The sequence below is a fragment of the Oreochromis aureus genome, linkage group 19, assembly GCF_013358895.1.
Source record: "Oreochromis aureus strain Israel breed Guangdong linkage group 19, ZZ_aureus, whole genome shotgun sequence".
NCBI lineage: Eukaryota > Metazoa > Chordata > Actinopteri > Cichliformes > Cichlidae > Oreochromis > Oreochromis aureus.
Window position 1 is genome coordinate 1,713,184 of NC_052960.1, and position 19,891 is coordinate 1,733,074.

The 19,891-nt window shown below is 45.5% G+C and overlaps 2 protein-coding genes across 3 annotated transcripts in view; one reads left to right on the forward strand and one right to left on the reverse strand.

Moving 5' to 3' along the window:
• Nucleotides 1-52: 52 nt before the first annotated feature.
• znf839 (zinc finger protein 839) lies at nt 53-8,338 on the reverse strand. Its single transcript, XM_031749941.2, has 10 exons — nt 7,017-8,338; nt 4,031-5,113; nt 3,707-3,838; nt 2,742-2,855; nt 2,540-2,632; nt 2,133-2,279; nt 1,948-2,052; nt 1,670-1,757; nt 1,457-1,571; nt 53-1,246 (listed from the first exon to the last, which is right to left on the reverse strand). The coding sequence occupies exons 1-10, from the start codon at nt 7,710-7,712 to the stop codon at nt 775-777; spliced, it is 3,045 nt and encodes a 1,014-aa protein (XP_031605801.1). The 5' UTR covers nt 7,713-8,338; the 3' UTR covers nt 53-774.
• A 234-nt stretch (nt 8,339-8,572) lies between these two features.
• The window catches only part of tecpr2 (tectonin beta-propeller repeat containing 2), a 29,468-nt gene continuing 18,149 nt past the window's right edge, over nt 8,573-19,891 (forward strand). Inside the window, exons 1-8 of one of the 2 annotated variants that reach the window (XM_031749942.2) lie at nt 8,573-8,700; nt 9,665-9,773; nt 9,849-9,989; nt 10,502-10,630; nt 10,721-10,852; nt 10,928-11,085; nt 12,161-12,314; nt 12,413-12,565. In XM_031749942.2, coding sequence (XP_031605802.1) covers nt 9,693-9,773; nt 9,849-9,989; nt 10,502-10,630; nt 10,721-10,852; nt 10,928-11,085; nt 12,161-12,314; nt 12,413-12,565 — 948 coding nt within the window. In that variant the 5' untranslated portion in view covers nt 8,573-8,700; nt 9,665-9,692. The other variant, XM_039603316.1, reaches the window with a different exon arrangement.

Sequence of the window (19,891 nt, forward strand, 5' to 3'; positions counted from 1 at the left end):
GGTTAGAGGGTTGACAGGTGTGTGTGCGAGAACACAGACGCTCTGAGGCGGGTGGAGTTCAGCTTAGTTTATTGGGAGGAACAGGAAACACTCGAACAGGACAAAGTTTTTTCCCTCCGTGCTCGCATCGGTTCTCCGAATGTTCTCATCCCGTTTGGAGAACGTGTTGTGTGAATTTTATAAAAAGTAATAAAATAGTGCAACTTTTTAAACTTTATCTACATATGAACATCCAATGGATCACTTCACGGTCAACAAGTCCAAACACAAAGTTTACACATTCACAGCCAATCAGAGTGCAGGAAACCAGGGTGGCTGCTGATGACATCATCACAGGTGGAACTAAATGAGCCAATCGGATGCACTGTACAGAGCCCAGAGTCTGCAGAACACGCTACTGCACCTGGATGAAGGTGAAACCACCTGTCGCCATGACGCCATCCCTCTGGTTTCTGAACGCAGCGCCGAAGTCACGGCGAACATCATCAACAGGAGCTTCAGTCTGAACCAGAAATGGCGACCGGACCTAAGTTTCCAGGTACGGTCTGGGGTCAGGTTAACGGAATTGTTCGTCCTGTTGTCCTCAGCAGGGCGGAGTCAGAGCAGGCACCCCCTGCAGGCGGCAGTGTTTACTACAGCTGTAAAGTCCAGCAGAAACCTGATGGGGGCGCCGAAAGTGCAGGATGGTGTCAGGTACGTCTGTCCGCAGCACTGCCTCACTCCACCTTAAAAGTCAGCGTGGTACAGACCAGGTGCTGGTTCCGGTCCAGGTGTTTACTGGGGGGCTTTGGCTCCGTCGTACGCCTCAATGCCCAGCAGGGCCTGGACCGCCTCCAGCGGCACGCCCTCCGGGGTCTGGATGTGCATGGTGGTTCCATCTGGCCCGTTAACGATCACGATCCCATCTGAGCCCGGTTCTGCCAGCTGCACCGTCAGCCCCTCCGTCTGGATGTAGATCTCCTCGCCCTCCCGCACCTCTTTGGCCTCCGAGGGGCCTGACTCAGGGTGGGAGGGGCTTAGAGTCTGGATCAGGCTGGATTCGGGCTGGATGACAGATCCGGGTGTAGGGGCGGGCTCAGATGACTTTGGGTCCGTGGGGTCACTGGGACCTGAACCCAGAGCTTTCTCCAGCTCCGTCACCTGGGGTCCGATGTCTGTAGAGCTTGGCGCCTGTTCCTGGTGGACGTCATGGTCCTCACCTGGGGTCACTTCCATAGGGGTGTCGGGGGGCGGGGCCTGTGAGGAGCTGTGAGAAACACATTGCAGTGCAGTGAGACAGGAGCACTTTACAGAAGTGACCTCACCTGAACTCGATTTTCTAGAAACGGCCGAGTAAAAATGCATTCGCCACGTTACGGAAACCCTGACCTCACAGGTCACCTGTGCTCACATCATCACCTGAGGGTGTGGCTACCACGCACACGTACTCAGCAAACAGGAGGTGGAGACAACTCACCTGAAGGAGGAGTCAGCAGAGACTGTCAGCAGTCTGGTTCCCTCTGGAATCATGAGAGGAGCGACAGAGACCGAGCAGGACTTCAGAGGGGTCACAGAGGGCACCGCTGTCCCACCTGGACGGACAACATGTGGAGAGATTAAGAACGCACAGACAGATGTTTTACCTGCAATTTAGGTGTATTGCCTGTAGATTAGGACGTTCCAGCCATACCTGTTTTTGGCGTCTCGAGGCCATTGTGATGCACGGGGACGCTGTTCTCCATTTTGAACCTCTTGGATGGCGGCAGCATCTTAGAGTTCTGGGAAGGAGACTGATGCGGATCAGAACCGTACCTCTAACCTTAAGGTAAACCTCAGTGAGAAGCTGTGGTCGACCTCATTGTCAGCTACGACTCTAAAACTGTGATTGGCTGCTTAGACTGACCGCCTGACCCTGCGGGGACGTAGGCTTATCTTGTTATAACCACTTGGATGCAGGTTTGAGTTTACCTCCATGTATCGCACGTTCTTATTTGTTGAACTGGAGCCAGGAGACGCTCCAGGAACCACCTTCATCCTGTTCACCTCATCCAGGATCCCTAGAGACCTGGCCACCTGAAACACAGCACGGTCTGGGTCACCTGTACGCCGCAGTCCACTTGTAACAGGCGTTCTGATGTCAGCATGGGCCTCACCTCGATGTTCCTGATTTCCAGGGGTGTGGCTCCAGCCTGCGGGCTGCTGATGTAATCCTGGGCAGCCTGCCTCACCTGAGCCTGCAGGGACTCGAACTCACGGTAAATGTCTGGGAAATGAGTTCGACCCGGACCGCCACGCTCCACCTGGAACAGCCAGGGCACATGATACACTGCAATAGCTGCACATCGTTTACAGAGAAAATAAGAATCAGTGTGATGAGAGGGCAGCTCGGTTTAAACTATCAGGATATTTATTTATTACAGCTGTTTGTAATAACATGCTCCACTGTCTTGTGCTCACATAATTTGCTCTGGCATTATTAAAGTATTCTGATTCTGAGCCCCTGATGTTGTCACAGATCCCGGCAGGTGTGGATAAAGGTTCCTCCTTCGTGTGTGCGTACCTTTGCCAGCATTAGCTCCCACAGACTCATCACTTTGGTCAGACGAGGAAGAACGATGTCCATCAGCTCCTCATCCTTGCACTGCTCCACCACCTGTGAGCGACGTGATAGGACACTCAGGTGTCAGCACGTCAGGTGACTACAGATTAATCAATATTTCTAAACACCTTTACTCTGAAAGGAGCTGCTTCCTCCACCTTACCTCCTCTAGACGCTCTCGTCTTCTCTCTACCTGCTGCTCTGCTGTTACCATGGTAACACCCAACTTCGGAGGTCGACCACGACGACCTCTCCTACTCACGAGGCCCACAGTCACCTGCGAAAAATGAGAAATCAGATTCACCTGAGTGCGAACAAAGCAGGACGAGGTTTCTGTGCAAACTACTGTACAGGTGAGCTCACCTGGACAAGTGACAGATGTAGTAAAAGGTCTAATAACAGTTGAACAAAGGTCTATTTACAGCAAAGCATCCCCCACAGCGCGTGAGGTCGCATATTGCGCTGTTTGTCCCATCACAGACACCGTACACGGAATGATTACTGTGTTTTGCCATTTTGTAGGACAATACTACTTTGTTGCTTTTATTTTGAAGGCGACATTTATCCTTTTTTAATTTAAGTGCGTCTGTGTGTGCATGAACGCAGCTTCACTGTAAATGTGTCAGAGCCCATGTTTCTGAGAAATGTGAGTTTTCTGAAAGATGAAAGTAGACTTTTTAGTTTGAATCAGGAAAAAGCACACCTGGATCACCAGGTGAAGTGACATAGGAGCAGGCAGCAGTGCACTCTCTGACGGGGACCTCTGAAGCACACGCAGGGTGAAGTGAGTGAACTGAAGCGGGTTACAAAGCAGCAGGTGTTTATGCCAGGAGCAAAAATGAACTGAATCACAGCTGGAGTTTTGTTCTTCACTCAAAGAGGAAGAAGCTTTTGCTTCTCAGTGTCACCTGTGTGCTCTCCAATGAGACATTGAGCCCGACTGTAATGTTGCAGGGAGCAAATTTCTCTCCCGGAACAATAACAAAGAGCTGAAAACCTGAAGTCCTTCAACTACAACAGAACAGCGATGGCGCTTTCAAAGTCTGGGAACGATGACGACCGGCTAGCTGTAACATGAACTCTCACTTGCAGCCGTTCATCATTTTCATACTCCATGAGTAATCTCACCTTAGGAGGCGGTCCCAGTGACCGTCCCCGCCCTCGTCCCCGACCCCTGCCTCGCCCTCGTCCTCGGGGACGGCCGGGGCCCCGATGATGGAGGCCTCTGAGTCCTACAGCTGCTGCTGGACCCCCCTCCACCTGCAGACGGACAACAGTCACCTGAAGCTTACTGTCGACAGCTGTTATTATCCTGAGTGTTTGAGCTGCAGGAAGGGCTAACCAGCCATAATTAGCTGGTTAGTTAACAGCTTATTAACTGTACACAGACAATAAGAAAATAAACTGTAGGATGACACAGATCTCTGCTGTGATTGGTGGATGATTTCTCACTTTATTTGTTGCCGTGGCAGCAGGTTTGTCATCCTTATTTTTCTCCTCCTCCTCCTCATTGATGGCTGTTGCCGTTTCCTCTGATTGGCTGTTGTCTGGAAGGGGGTGCGGTGTGTTCCCTGGTGGGTCGCCGGGTGGCTCTGGCTCCCCGTGGGTCGGGTTCAGTTTGTAGTGGCGGTTTAGGCCGCCAGCACCGATGTAGGCCTTGTCGCAGGTCTGGCAGCGGTGGGACCGAGACTTGTGGCTGTAGGTGAGGGAGCTGCCGGGCGTGGCGCCATCCTTCCTGGTGCCCTCGCCATCCTCCTCCTCCACGCTCATGTCAGAGTAGTCGTCTGAGTCGGACTGGTGACTTTCGGCAAGGTCCTCTGTCTTTATGAACTTGTAGTCTTTGGCTTTGTACTTCGGTGGTCTGGAGACCCGCCCGGACCGGGTTTGGACCTTCATTGCTTTTTTCTCCCTCTTCTTTGCCTTCTTCTCCTTCTCTTTTTGCTCACTTCTGTCCTTAGTGGGAGGGGGTGGGGCTGCAGAGGGCGTGGCCACCGTGACAGGTTGTGCAGCAGGCGCGGCGGTCTGTACTGGGACTGCCGTGACTGTGACAGGTGGTTTAATGGGACTTTTACGGGCAGCAGCCATCGTGCCGTTAGCAGGTGTTTTAATTAATGGAAAGTTAACAGTTTTAGCCGCAGTAGTGGGTGGAGTCTTAATTATTGAAGGGATTGGGGTCTTAACAGTGGGTGCCATGGACACTCTGATTGGTGTTGCCGTGGGTTTCTGAGCTGCGCTGGAGGCAACTGATGCCGTCTGGCCTGTTAGCTTGTGGACCAATGGTAGCAGTGAGCCAACCACGGGGGCGGGGCTCTGTAGCAGCAGCTGGATGGGCGGGTCTCCAGGATTCTGCTGCAGGAAGAACTGCTGACCCTCCTGACCAACCACGGGCTGGATGTGGATAATCTGAGTGCTGCTCACGCTGCCATTGGCTGACAGCTTCACTTGCGGCTGAGTGACCGCCTTCTGCTGGGTGGCGGAGCTAGGCTTCACTTCCTGTTTGGAAGGCACCTGGATCTGGATCCTAACGGGCTCCGACTGAAAGGACAGACACACAGAAAGTAGATCAAAACACATGATAAGTGTGATTATTCAGAGATTTGTTACCATGGCAACATTAAGATCATAAACCTAGTCGATGAAGAAGTTGGTTTAAGGATTCCTGAAGAGTGTACGGATAATGAAAATGGACTGATGAGTTCTTATGTCAGTGTGACGCAATTAAAAGTTCTAAAGGCTCCAAATGTGAAAAGATTGAAGTTCTCCATGAAAATTCACAATCAAACCCATTTTTTATGTTTCTGAACCTGAAGTTGAAAAACTAACCGTGTGGTTAAGTAAACAGCTGGTAATATGTTCAGAAACATGGAGACGGCAGCCCACTACGAGCTCCTGCTGTCACGTCTCACCTGCATCACCTGTCCAGGCCCCAACTGAGTTGGATTTTCTCAGCATGGATCTTCCTCCATGTAGCTCTTCCTTTGCAATTCCACTCCCATCACACTGCTTTCTGCTTTCCAACTTCCCTCTGTCACTGATATTTCAGATCTCATATGTAATTCAAAACCTTCTCCTTGTCAGCAAGACAAGTGATTTCTGGATTTTTCTTTTCAGATTCTGTCTCTCACAGTGGAAATGCACCTATGCTGAAAATTGTAGACCCCTCCATGATTTCTAAGTAAGAGAACTTGCAAAATCACAGGGTGATCAAATACTTATTGACATCACTGTATCTGCTATCATCTGCTCTTCACTTACCACTGGAACTGTTCCTGTTTCCTTCAAAGTTGCTGCCATCACCCCAATATTGAAAACAACAACAACAACAAAAAAACAGGTCTAGACCTCAATAATTTTGACAATTTTTGTCCTATTTCCAATCTACCATTCCTCTCAAAAATTCTCAAGAAGATAGTTGCCACACAACTCCACTCACACTTAACTAACAATAATCTGTATGAATATTTCCAGTCTGGTTTTCTGGTTTAATCCTGATTCTGCTCTTCCCCCATCCTCCCTCACCCTCTGTTTAGCCGAACTAAATTCATGGTTCTCTTCTAATTTTCTTAAACTCAACAGTAACAAATCCGAGCTTCTCTTGGTCGGCTCTAAATCAACATTATCCAGAAATAACAGTTTCTCTATTACAATCAATACTCAATCAAAAAATAAAACTCGCCGGTCTCCGTTTCTTCCTCTGTGAAAAGTTTGGGTGTCATCCTCGACAGTACTCTGTCTTTTCATTCACACATCAATAATGTCACTCAGTCTGCATATTTTCAATTGCGCAACATTAATAGTCTCCGTCCTTTTCTCTCCCCACATGCCACACCCATTCTTGTTCACAGCCTTGTTACTTCTCAGATTGATTACTGCAATTCACTTCTTTTTGGTTTTACTCAAAAATCCATCCACAAGCTCCAATGTGTCCAGAACTCTGCTGCCCGTATTATCATCGGGATCCCTTCTATCCACCACATCACTTCTGTCCTGCAGCAGCTTCATTGGCTCCCGGTCAAATATCGCATCAATTTCAAAATACTTCTGCACACATTTAAGGCTATTCAACATCTCTCCCTCTCTCTGATTTGGTTCAGATCACCATTCCATCTCGGTGTCTTAGATCTTCTTCTTCTTCTCTCTCTCTGTCCCCTCTCCCTGTCTTGCCACCATGGGGAGCAGGGCTTTCAGCTGCTCTGCTCCTCGACTTTGGAATTCCCTTCCTCCTGATATAAGAAATATCACTTCATTCTCTCTCCCTTGTTCAAAATAGCTCAACCCACATAACACTCTATTTCAATTTTTTTTTGTCTTATGCTCTTATGATTGTGTAAATTGCTTGCTTTTATTATTCTGCTGTGTACAGTGTCCTTGAGTGCTCTGAAAGGCGCTTTCAAATAAAATGTAGTATTATCATTATTTTTATTATTATGTGACCCACCTTTTTCTGGACCAAGGGGATCGAGCTTCCCGTCTGCATGGCCACCTGCTGGGCCACGCTCTTCAGCTGCTGGGAGGCGTTGTTCGGGGTCTTCAGGTTCCGCTGGGGGACCTGCTGCTGTGACACCTGGACCTGGACCTGCTGCTGCTGGGACTTGGTGACCTGGTTGATGACCTGCTGCAGCTGACTCGGATCCAGAGCTGCGCTGTGAGCCGGTTTGATCAACTGGCCCTGCTGAAGCAGCTGAGCCGCCTCGGTGTCGGAAACCTGGACCACCTGCTGCTTGGTGAGCTGCTCCAGCAGCGCCTGCTGCTCCTCTGCCGTCAGCCCGGAGCTCTCCACCAGGCTGCCGTCTGGCTGCACGTACAGGATGGTGGTGTTGGCCAGGTCAGTGAACTCCGTGGCCACCAGGATGCTCTGCTCCTCCGGCTGGCTCGGCAGTAGCTCCGCCAGCTGAGCCCCGGACCCCACCGGTACACTGTGGCCCGGCTGGTCGCCCTCCGCGCCAGACACGGGCTTCAGATTGCCGCTCTGGTTGCCGGCCGCCGCTACGTTCTCCCCGGGCTTGCTGCTGTGAGCAGCGGGGGTTGCTGGTGAGCAGTCCCCAGGCTGGGCGCTCAGGGCGGCGGGGGGCTGATCCGCGGCCCCCGACGACTCCGGGGCTGTTATTGTTCTGTCACCCTCGCTGTCCGCCATTTTGGCTGTGAGGTTTGAGTCAGTGCAGACACTCGGGGGATCAAACCAACCGGATCGATCGATCGATTACACCGAATAAATACTGATTTATGGACGCTGTGTGTACACGAAGAGGAAACGCTCCGCGGGGATGAAGGACGACATTAATGGGAGCAGTGATACCGGGAGCGCTGACGGTTAGCGGGGGGAGATTTGAACTAGCCTAGCTTAGCCCGAGTAGGAGCGGGAGCGCGCATTACCCGGAGCGGATCCAGTGTTTCACCGTGAAAAGATCCGGCGTGGGTCATCTTTAGAAAAGTTTTAAATCACTTTAAAGTGTGTAAAATCACAGCCGGGTTTATTTCACTGAAGATTAATAAAAAATAAAATCGCATTTACATTAAACATACCCTAAGCGTTTTAAAATAAAGACATTTTGACGAAAGGCTGTTTGTGAGCAAATTAACACATTATGATTGATTAGAGAGTTTTGTATACCGGATATTTCTCTAATTTCATCTTTATATTGATTTACTTTTATAAATGTATCTCCAGAAAACACACACACACACACACACAAAATCAAGTTAAATTAATTCAGTCATTCATTTTTCACCAGCTTTACTCGTCTGTTCCAGTTAAAAATATTTGTAAATCGGATCCAGTTTCCTTGTTTTCCAGTCAGCTGTCGTCGAGTTTCCGTTTCCGGTCATTAAGTTCTGAATGTTTATGTTTATTTATTAATTATAAGGCGGGAGATGGAGTTTCATCGGTAGAGTTTTACTTTTACGCAGAATAAACAAACAAACACCTAAAATAAAAATAAAAACCGGAAGCTGAGCGTAGCCGCAATATCTTGCTGCTTGTGACCAGCAGGTGGCGCAGTTTGCGGACGGCCTCCGTGGAAGCAGTCACGTAGGGCGATGTCACCTGTCCGATCCCCAACACCCAGCTGCAACAAAAACACCTGGATCAACATCTGCGCGGCCTCGTTCGCGGGGAGCTTTCGGTGAGATGTCACGATCTCCTTCACGCTGCCGGTGTTAGCCAGCGTGCTAACAGCGTTCGACACTGATGCTAGCCCGGACACTTATGTGTAAACAACGCGGTGACTGTTTGTTTGTTTTTGTTTATTTAATTATTTGTTTGTTTGTTCACTTCGTTTTGGGGATATTTATTCTCAGTTGTCACCTTCCACAGAAGCTTACCAAGCTAACATCAGCCGTTTGCAGCGTCAAACCAAACTCCGTTCAGTAAACGGCCATTTTTAAGATCCGCTGAGTTTGGAACACAAGAACAGAAGATTAAGGGAAACCAAGACTTTCCATAACATCCAGCAAACGGTTCTGCTTTATTTGGCCCAAGTCTGCTCCACCGAACCGGCTTTAAATCCGGTTAAATTTCAACGTTTGTTCAGGCTGGTCGCTTTCAAACTGCAGATTCACCTTTATTGTTATTTTAATGAAAAGTAGAATGACGTCGCTGGCTCCTTTATATTGCGTCTGCGCGGCGTGTAGCTGCCAGATGTCGAACCGCAAACATGTTTTTGGCGTAAAGGCTCATTGATAATTGATCAGGAATAGGGACCTTCATGGCGTCCACGCCGAACTCCACTTAACAAACGGAGATTTTGCTGTGAATCCGCCTCAGCGAAAATTAGATCAGTGTTCAGCAGCACCGTTTGAGCTTGGCTAGCGTTTTTTTTAATTCGGTGTCTGTTTGATCCACTGAGCTGCCGTACTATCTGTAAATCTCAGGCGTTCACGTGCTTCAGGGCGCCGCCCTCGCAGACTGGTGAAGGAAGGGTTAAAGATTAAAACCCTGATGGTAGTGAGAGACTTCCTGGCGTTCCCAGGACAGCCGGAAGGTTCTAAACAGATATTCACTGAACTCTTTGGTTCAGGCTCCTGCAGGTGATGAGCAGGTTTTTCACCTGTCCTCAGGTGTATTTCTGTGTTGTTGTTTTTTGCTAGGATCAGCTGAGTTCACCTCGGCAGTAACATGGCTGCTCAGCTGGCCCCACAGTCTGTCCTGAGGGAGTTCTGCCCACTCTACTACCTGCTGAATGCCATCCCAGCCAAGGTATGTACCTGTCGAGGTGTGGATGATGATGATGGTGTCAGAGATGAAGCTGAGGGGTCCCCTGTTTCCTTGCAGGTGCAGCGGGGCTTCAGGTCAGTCCTGGTTTACCTGACAGCTTTGGACAGTAGCAGTGACTTCCTGGCTGTGGGCAGCAGCATTGGTATGCTCTACCTGTACTGCCGCCGGCTCGCACACCTGAACAAATACAGCTTAGAGGTGAGAGGTCTTTTCCTACAATACTTAGATACTAAGTGTTGGAGAAGTTTATGGGGACTTGTGTCAGACAGGCAATGGCACACAGGTGATGTCAGATAGCTGGCAGGTTAAATAAAGACAGAAATTATATTTAGATTCTTTAAACGGGTACCTTTGCATCTGCATGATGCGCTCAGACTTTCATTAACTCATGTTTACACTGATGCAGGTGTGAACAGACAGGTGACAATCATCTCCTGCAGTCATGTGATCAGTGATGCATTCAGGTTCAGGTGTTACAGGTTACATTTGGTTCAACCTCAGACTCACCTGGAGCCACCTGTGATAGCTTGAAAAGGTTTGAACAGGACTGAGACGCACCGAGACAGATCACATGATCATAAAACATGTTGCAGTGCATGGTGAGATGTTTGTTCACCACAGACAGGACAGGTAACAAGTTCACACCTGGAAGACCGAGAGACAGGAGACTGCTTTTGACCTGTGTGTGTGTGTGTGTGTGTGTGTAACAGGGGAAGTATGATGCAATCACAGCTGTGAAGCTGCTCAGCTGCTTTGATGACCTGGTTGCTGTAGGAACCTCTTCAGGACGGGTTGCAGTCTTTCAGCTGGTATCTCCGCTTCCTGGTCGCAACAAACAGGTAAGAAGATCAATTGACAACGAACGCTGTAGTTACCCCCTCTGCCTCTGTGCACCCGTGTCACACACACAGCTGTCTGTCTCTGTGCAGCTGCGGCGTTTCAATGTTGTCGGCCTCCATAAAGGCTCTGTCACAGCGTTGGCGTGGAGCACAAACGGGATGAAGCTTTTCTCCGGTGACGATAAAGGACGAGTTGTGTTCACCTCTCTGGACCTGGACCAGGTAAATACCCACACTGCCTCCGTCCTGTCCATTGTAATACACCGGTCCTTACACCATGTGTGTGCGTCCGTGCAGGGGGTGTGTAAGCCTGTGTTGCTGCTGGAGGAGTCCTCAGGTGTGGTTCAGATGGAGTATAGTCACCAGGTGCTGCTGGTATCAACGCAGCAGAGATCCCTGCTATACTGCACACAGAAACAGGAAGTGCTGCAGCTGGGCACCAAGCCCCGCAAGAGGTAACCCCAGACCCCACCTATTGTCTGACATTAAACCGGTCTGTGGCCCAAAAAAGTTTTGGGACCGCTGTTGTAAGGTAAAGACCCTAAAATTTTACCAGTTACTGATTTAGTGGTACTCGTCTATATTATCTGTACCTGTGCTCACTCGTGATGCTCGTACACAGAAGCATCACTTGTACCTGTACTAGGGCTGGGCTAGATCATACCGTTCACGGTAATACCGGTGTAATTTTGGATAACGATAGGAAAATGAAATATCGCGATAGAATGTGGGTAAAACGCGCATGCGCAGTGCCTTTATTTACATACGCACATGTCAGCGACGCAGAATGAGAAGGGAGAAAGTGGATCGTTGAATAAAACGGATGAACCAGAATTGGTTTGTAAAAATGCTGCAACTTCAGTGGTGTGGAACTGGTTTAGCTTTCGTCCGTCAGATACACAACAAAACACTATTTTTGGTAGAGCATGCCAGCGGGCCATCATTATTACCGTGTTGTTTGGAAAATACGGCACACTTAAAATCAATCCTTTGATTTTTCTGAAGATCGACAGGCGTTCGAAAATCTGTCAAATGTTTTAGTACGACTTTGCTAAGCTACGAACCCCCCAAGCTTGATGGATTGTCGGAGCATTACGGCTATCGTATGCAGGCGCCTCGCGCAGTGATACGTACTGTGCTTCAACATAATATTACCGTATTGTGTGTGTATAACCTCTTTTTAAGTTTTGTGGATATTATACATGGTTATGCTGAGGATATGTCGGCCAATTTCCACTGGAAATGCCTTTTGGTTAAACTGTCAGCGAGGATTTGCATTTGCACTGTTAATTTTTTATATAACTTTAATGTACATAAAAAACAGCTGCTTGTTTAAGTGGAAATACATTGATTTTTTTTTTTTTTGCACTAATAAAGTTGAAGAGTTGTAAAGTATTTTGTCTAGTGTCAATTATATCGTCAGTTATATCGTTATCGCAAATTTTCAAATATATATCGTGATAAATATTTTTGGTCATATCGCCCTGCTCTAACCTGTACTGATACTGTTGAATTTGTGTGCTGTTACAGCAGTGGACGGTTCGGAGCCTGTTTCCTACCTGCTCTCTGTAAACAGAGTGACCTTCAGGTTTTTGCTGCTCGACCTGGACTTAGACTGTGGAGGTCTGACATCAGAGGACAGGTGGAGGACACCCGGCTGCTCAAGCCCCTCTTTAACTCACAGGTACACTGGGAACACCAACACATACCTATACATATACACTGAAATTGATACACCTGTGTTAGTAACAGACCTGTTTTCTGTACACCTGCCTTACTCAGATACCTCAGTTTGAGTTGTTTCCTCGTCCTGACCCGATTGGAGGGTACCGTCCAGCAGACCGCCAGCTCGGGCTGCTTCGTTGTTTCCTGAAAGAGGGCTGGATCCTCAGTTGGAATGAGTACAGCATCTATGTCCTGGACTGTCTGAACCAGGTACTTCTGATTTAATGATGTGATCTTTAAGATAACGTGGGGCATGATTATTCATGACATTAAGGCTTTTAAATTAAATTCTGGACCAAACAGGGAGCAAGTAAAAGAGAAGCCAGTATGGGAAAAAGTATGGGGGCTAGGGTTTTTGAGGCAGTGTTAATTTTCACAATAAATTTGGACTTAGTTTCAGTCTTAATTTAGGCATCTAAATTTTTTTCGTTTTAGTCTATTTTCAGTTGACTAAATATCATAAGGTTATCGTAGACTAGAGGTTAAGTAATCTGACCAAAAAATAAAATATAAAAGTGTGTTGTGTTTTTACCGGCGACGGTTGCTCCACACGGTTTACAAACCGTCTTCTTTTACTTCACGTCAAATGTGTACTCTGGAATTGTGGGCGTCACATGACCAAGATAGCTATGGAACGCCAGGACTGCCATAATGAATTACTTAAATACACCATTAAATAATTAATTAAATGTGGCAATAATTAATTAAAATGGGAATTAATTAATTAAATACATAGTTATGACACATGTAATTAATTAATTATTGACACATTTAATTAATTATTTATGTATTTCATATTTTAATTAATTATTGACACATTTAATTAATTAATTATTGACACATTTAATTAATTATTTCATGATATATTTATTTATTTCATTTTGGCAGTCCTGGCGCCTGGCTCTCATCATGAATTAATTTTATCTGTCAGCCTCACCCATCAAACTCACGGGGCGGGGTTAACGCTGCCCATGCAGCTTCTCTAACATTTGATTGGTTGCCGTGCAATGTAAGTCAAAACAGGTCGATCCTAGATAATCGATTGCTTCTGTAGACTTGAGGCAGCCAGGTATCCCAGAATGCGTTTCAAATCACAGGCAGCAATGGTGGTGGTGTAGTTTTAAAATACCCGTTTTCTGTCACCAACTACACTTTTAACAGTGTTTTAGCCGCGAATGTCGCGCTGTAATCTTCACATGTCTGGTCAGGTTGTCAACATAGAACATGTTTGCAAAAGTGCTCAGATGTTTTCAGAGATTTCACTGCTCTGCTAACAGTCAGCATGCAGAGTGCACCGAGGGGGTTACGTCAACCGGTTTGTTTACATATTCCACTCTCCGTGTTCCACATGTTGCATTCGCAGATTCGCATTTTCACCGAACGATCGTCTCTTTCCGCCTGGTCTTGTGTCTCTGTGCTTCTGTAACATAATGACATGTTTCTCAGGACACCAGCGATCAGCTCAGCAGGCCCTCAGTTTACCTGCATGCGTCCTCCTCACCTGTCAGCTGTTTAACACCTGCTGCTAATTCAAGAAACACGCCCACGTTACCTGGTGATAGTCACAGTTTAACTGGGCAGCCGGTGCTCGATATAACGCAATGTCAGCGCATTTTTCTGCACAACCAGGGCTGGACTGGGACAAAAAATCAGCCCGGGCATTTTGCCTAGAGACCGGCCCACCAGGATAGAGATTGAAAATGTGACGTCATTCAGGGGTAAAACCGCAAAGGATTCTGGGAACTTGTGGCAAGAGGTACTAGCGCACGCAGGCTTTCAATTGAACTCAGTTACACAGGGATAAAAACAAACCCAAAAAATGGCAAGAAGCTGTTGTATTATTAACTGCAATAGCCGGTCACATGACAGCCACGGGAAGCCAACGGGTAAAGAGATCGGGGTTTTTTATCGGATTACGTCGTTGAAGAGAAATTTTTTAAGCCATGTTTCCGAAGTAAGAGCCGACGGATGGTCTGGATATACCAAATATAACGTCTCAGAACACTCCAGCTCACATGTTAGTCTGCTCCAAGCATTCCCACAAAGATCAGTGTTTTGTAGTAGTTAATACGTCATTTTTCTTAACATAATTGGTGATATAGGTTACAAGCAAGTCTGGCGCTGAACAGAAATTGTCACGCTATGCTCCTTTGTTTAATGTGCATAAATAGTGAATTGTCCTGACACATTGCTTTTGGCTTCTGTTATTACCACGGTACATTGACAAAAACATATACTTTAATTCACAGGATAAAACAGTTGTTTTGTATCACTAATTGTCCAGTGCGATTACAGCATACAATATTATTGTCACTGCTACATTTCTGTAATGCCTACCAGAAATTATTTCCACTACTAATTAATTACCGTTGAGCTCAAAGGTTATATTAATAAACGGTTAACGATTGTGTATTTATGAAGACGATTTGTGAGACTGGTAAACTTACCTTTGTTTGTACGATGGTCTTTCGTTCTACACGGTGCATTTCAATGTCCTGTACCCATCCGTCGGTAAACTGTACCCGGGCTTGTTGCAGTGACCTGAAGTTACTAAAAACTTCATGAGTGTATGCAGTGGCGGTCCTAGCCTATTTGGCGCCCTGGGCGACCACTCCCTCTGGCGCCCCCCCCCCCAAACACACACACACACACACATATGAAGACAGAGAAAATATAGTATGCAAACGGCTACTAAACAGACATCATAATTCGTCATACAATGAGAACAGGACAAATCAACAATTGACACTGACTAATTACTATTATATTAATATATTGTTTGGGGTTTAGTCTGTTACTGTAACTATTTTTACCATTTCTTCTTGGAGGAGCTGTAACCCACATAATTAAGAAAGTATTCTGAAAGTTTTAGGATACATGACCTGCCTTTATCCAATGGCACATCTGCTTACCTGTATCTTTTGCTCGTTTCTCCTTGTAGGAGCCATAATTAAAAATTGAATTTTAATGATCACTGGGTTTTCATTTGTTTGGTTGCTATGGTGATGTGTAACAGGAGTCACGTGGGTGCTAGCGGTGACATTAAGAGGGCGTTGTCAGTCTGTCATTCACTGGTTTGATTTTGACAGAGAGGAGGGTGGGTAGCCGTAGTTTTTGTTGACCGCAGCACAACGAGTTTCCCCTTGTTGCATTAGAGCCTGTGATGTTTTAAGAGTTTGAATCGCGAGCCGATCACATTGCTCTGTAAACTTTTCAAGCACTTTAATAAACAAGCAAGCAATTCCACCTCTCGCATTATTGCGTAAAGTTGACAGCGCATCAGGCAAATAGGCAGGATCAGTCCCCGGCCTCTAGCAACTGTGGAAGTCGCTACACTCCTCTTCTTTTCTCTTTTTTAAACTTTAAAAACGGGTTGTGTGTGAGACTTTAAATCAACAAAATATAAAATATACATTTTAAATTGTTATTGATCCCTTTACCCCAAGTCCTAAAGTGTATATTTATTTTCTTACTCTTAAATATTTATTGTTCGTTTACTTGCACTGCTGTAACTGGAGCCTCGTCATCTCGTCTCTCTATATACTGGACTGTATGTAGCGGAGATGACAATAAAGTTTACTTTGACTTCAGCAGCGAGCAGGCGCACCGAGGGCTCTCGCGCTCACTTTTCGTGTATTGATTGATTGATTGATTGATTATGCTTTATTCATCCCGAGGGAAATATAGAAAAACATCGGTGCAAATTATAAGTCTTTATCATAATGTCTGGTGTTTTTGTGTTGTTGGTTTGTTTTTATTTTGTTTTATTTTGCGAGTTGGTTATTAGATGCTGCTCCAGTCAGCCAGAGAATCCCCCGCCACCCCGCCCTCTCCTCCCTGTGCCCCAAGCAGCAGGCGCACCTCACAAACGGAGGGCGCCCTTACTCCCAGCAAATGGGCGATAGAAAACCGATCGGTGCCTATGCCATCCCCAATATGCGCTGGCATGATGTCGGGGCAGCATGAGTACGAGCAATTTTTTATTTATTTTTTTGCCGATGCCCGTGATGCCGCCCCGGGCAACCGCCCGTGTCGCCCGTATCTAAAACCGCTACTGAGTGTATGCACTCACTCCAAGAACCGTATAATTATAAATCTGAGCGTGGTGAAAGTTGGGCAGCACGCTGACGTCTTTTTTCCACTCTGTGTGCTCCTAAGGGTCTGACCCTTTCACTCCTTTGATTTTTTCCTCGTATCTTTTCTTTGCCTTTTCGTCGAGTCTGTCTTTGTACGGACCGGCATTATTCTCCTTCGTTTTGTACATTCCTTTTTGTGCGGCAAAGAAAAACCAAGAAGGTATTGGAACGGAGAATGAACATTTTGCGGTGCTGCAAATGCTTGCATTTGATGCGGTACTTGTTTTGCCACGAGTTCCTGGCATGCAATGCGTGAAAGTCACGTGATCTGTCAATCGCTATAGGAAAAACCATAAAGCCTTTGCATGAAAACCACTGCTTTGATGTACACTGCCTTGTTGGTATATATGTATCAATCTAATAAACTTAAACCTACACCATCCTCCCTATTCTGGATTTTAAACAGTACATAGCAGAAACAAAAAGACTGCTTGGTCGAGTTAACCTCCTGAGCTATCTACAACACATGGTAGAAACCTTAAATTAAGACCAAGAACACTAGAGGTGAGACATGATCATTAATTAATATTAAAATTAATAAATGGCAGATTTAGTGATATTTTCATAAACACCTCCTTTCCTTTTTTTGTTCTCCATTTTCTTTAGTTCGTCTATAAGATTGCTAAACAAGGGGGAGGGTGCATCCGGCCTCCTTGGCTGTAATTGGTCCAGCCCAGAGTCGACCATGACCAATTGGCCAATCCAACACCTTTCATTATATATACCTTTCCTAAAAAAAAAAAAAAAAAAAAAAAAAAAAAAAAAAAAAATCCATCGGCCCATAAAAACAAAAAATCGCCAGCGGCCCACCGGGCAAATGCCCGGTATGCCCGATGGCCAGTCCAGCTATGTGCACAACATAAGTAAATATAGTATTTTTCCCGAGCGCAGAGCTGCTGGAGCTTGTTTCCTTACAGAGGACTTTATAGGCGAAGCCACTTTATCGGCAGCTGATGTCCAATTACCTGCACACAGCTTTGAAACCTCACCTGAGTTTTAGCTCTCAGTGGTTAAACGCTGGACTTAATTCACTCAGGTTTTGTCTGTCGGGTCACGTTTACTTCACTGTTTTATTTACAACTGAGCAAATCGGTTTGGCTCAAATTAAAGTTATGTTTCATAACTGCAGAGTTTTACAGACGTTTAATGGTTCACTGGCACATGTGTTAGACTGAACTATTCGCTTTTCTTTATCAGGTGTGTTTCGGATTTAACAGTGAATTTTGAGATTAAACTGACTTTTAAAATGTTTTTATACAAAGAGGAAAGAGAAGGCGCATTTCCACCGAGAGGAGCAGAGTTTGCAACAGCATGTTCAAGATGAAGACTGCAACCTGGACAGAAATATTATATCATCTGTTTTTAATAGTTATTTAACTGTATTCTAAGCACCAGCTATGTTAGAATTTTAGAGTTTACTTAACTAAAAATAAATGAGCTTAACATATAATTTGTGTTCTCTCTCTCTCTCTCTCTCTCTCTCTCTCTCTCTCTCTCTTTTTTTTTTTTTTTTTTTTTTTTTTTTTTTTTTTTTTTTTTTTTTCGGTCATGTTATGTTTAACTGTAAAAGGTTTGTTACAAACTATGAAACACATCGTGCAGACTTCTGGATGTTAGAAGAAAACTAATACTGCTCATGAATGAGACTAAAGGCAGGAAGGTGTCCTTTAAAACTAAACATGTTAATAGGACCTCCCTATTTATATCGTAGTTTATGATATAGCACGTGTATTTCAGTAATAGCCTACTGATTTCAGCAGCTCACATGGGCGTTATCTGTGATACTCCTTAACTATAATTTATCCAAGTTAACGTCAGTTAACCATTCAGACAGTTCTTTTGCAATGAAAACATAAACACCCATGCTGCGTAATGTTTACATTATAGCTGCTTATGCAGTAACCATGGTAACCACGGACTCTGAGCGGCTGGATCGACGGAGGTCAGACAACAATTTTACATGTATGATCTTAAAACAGGACACAGCCAATATCCGTGCTGGCCTCATATCAAATGTGACCGCAGACTGAGTCTATGTTTGATGTTTGCTTTATATCTAATCTTCCTCTCAAACATTTAAACAGCAGCGAGTCTGCAGCTGAGGGAATACAAACTCAAATTGTCGGAACAGGTTCGATCGTGGATTCATTTGGTAATTTATTAAATGTATAAGTGTTAGTCTAATCTGCTGCCGAGTCTCTTACACTGATGAAAATGCAGATAACACAGATCACGAACACCTGTTCAACCAATCACTTTCATTCCACTTTGATCTGCGACAAACTGACGGTTCATCTCTGTTACAGTGTTGCGTTAGACTGCTATAATTTTGTGTTCTTTATGCTGTAGATTTTCACGTCTCTGGAATAGTTGGCAGTATTAAGGATGCTTTTCTGTAAAATCATATTGATATGACCCGTGACATATTCGTAGATGACAGTTTGATAGTCAGCTGTGAAACTCTGTGTTAACTCAGAGATCTGAAGATATCGTGGAGAGATGCTGATCTTGCTCCGTGGTGTACAGGTCACCCTCATGATTAATATTCACAATAAAAATATTAGCCGAACATCATGAAGTCTGTATGTGTTTCATAGTGTAGAACAACCTTTGTACAGTTAAAGCCAGCAGTTACTACATGACGGAAACACCAACGTTTTCTCTTTTATGCGTTTATACGCAGGTCACGCTGATTACTGAACAGAAACCCAAAGATCAGCTGTTAATCGAATTTATTTGCTCTCTCTCCTCCTTAAACATGTTTTTAATGTTAGTTATAATTCAGAATTGGCGACTGAAACACGTGGGACACATACGAACATCAGGAAATAACACCCGATAAATATAACCTCAGTAAAAGAAGTCAGTGTCAGCGGGGTTATTACAGCTGTGTACCGGGGCCTGCGCTTTGTCGGCGGTAACAACAGCTCGATTGCTTTGAGGTAGCGGGTCTATCCCACGCTTTGCCGTGAGACTGGGCAGACATCTCCGAAATCATCGAAGCACTTTTGCAAAGAGGCTGTATCTTGACAAACCGACCAGACATATGAAGATTAAACCGCTACATTCTCGGCTAAAAAAATATTAAAACGGTATTTGGTGACACACAAACAGGGTTTTTCAAAGTTCAGTTCTGCCGGTTGTTGTGGGCTAAAAACAATGGCCACCAGGCCAAAGCAATGGTTTTGAGTCGATCAGCGTTAACCCGCCCCTGAGTTTGATGGGTGAGGCTGACAGATAAAATTAATTCATGATGAGAGCCAGGCGCCAGGACTGCCAAAATGAAATAAATAAATATATCATGAAATAATTAATTAAATGTGTCAATAATTAATTAATTACATGTGTCATAACTATGTATTTAATTAATTAATTCCCATTTTTATTAATTATTGCCACA

What these genes read in the sequence shown, in the direction of transcription:
- znf839 (XM_031749941.2), bottom strand. Translation starts at nt 7,712, where the DNA reads ATGGCGGACAGCGAGGGTGACAGAACAATAACAGCCCCGGAGTCGTCG. An exon ending in TCCCCTTGGTCCAGAAAAAG is followed by an intron (nt 5,114 to 7,016) that starts GTGGGTCACATA and finishes CTGTCCTTTCAG; the next exon opens with TCGGAGCCCGTTAGGATCCA. An exon ending in CCTCGAGACGCCAAAAACAG is followed by an intron (nt 1,572 to 1,669) that starts GTATGGCTGGAA and finishes TTGTCCGTCCAG; the next exon opens with GTGGGACAGCGGTGCCCTCT.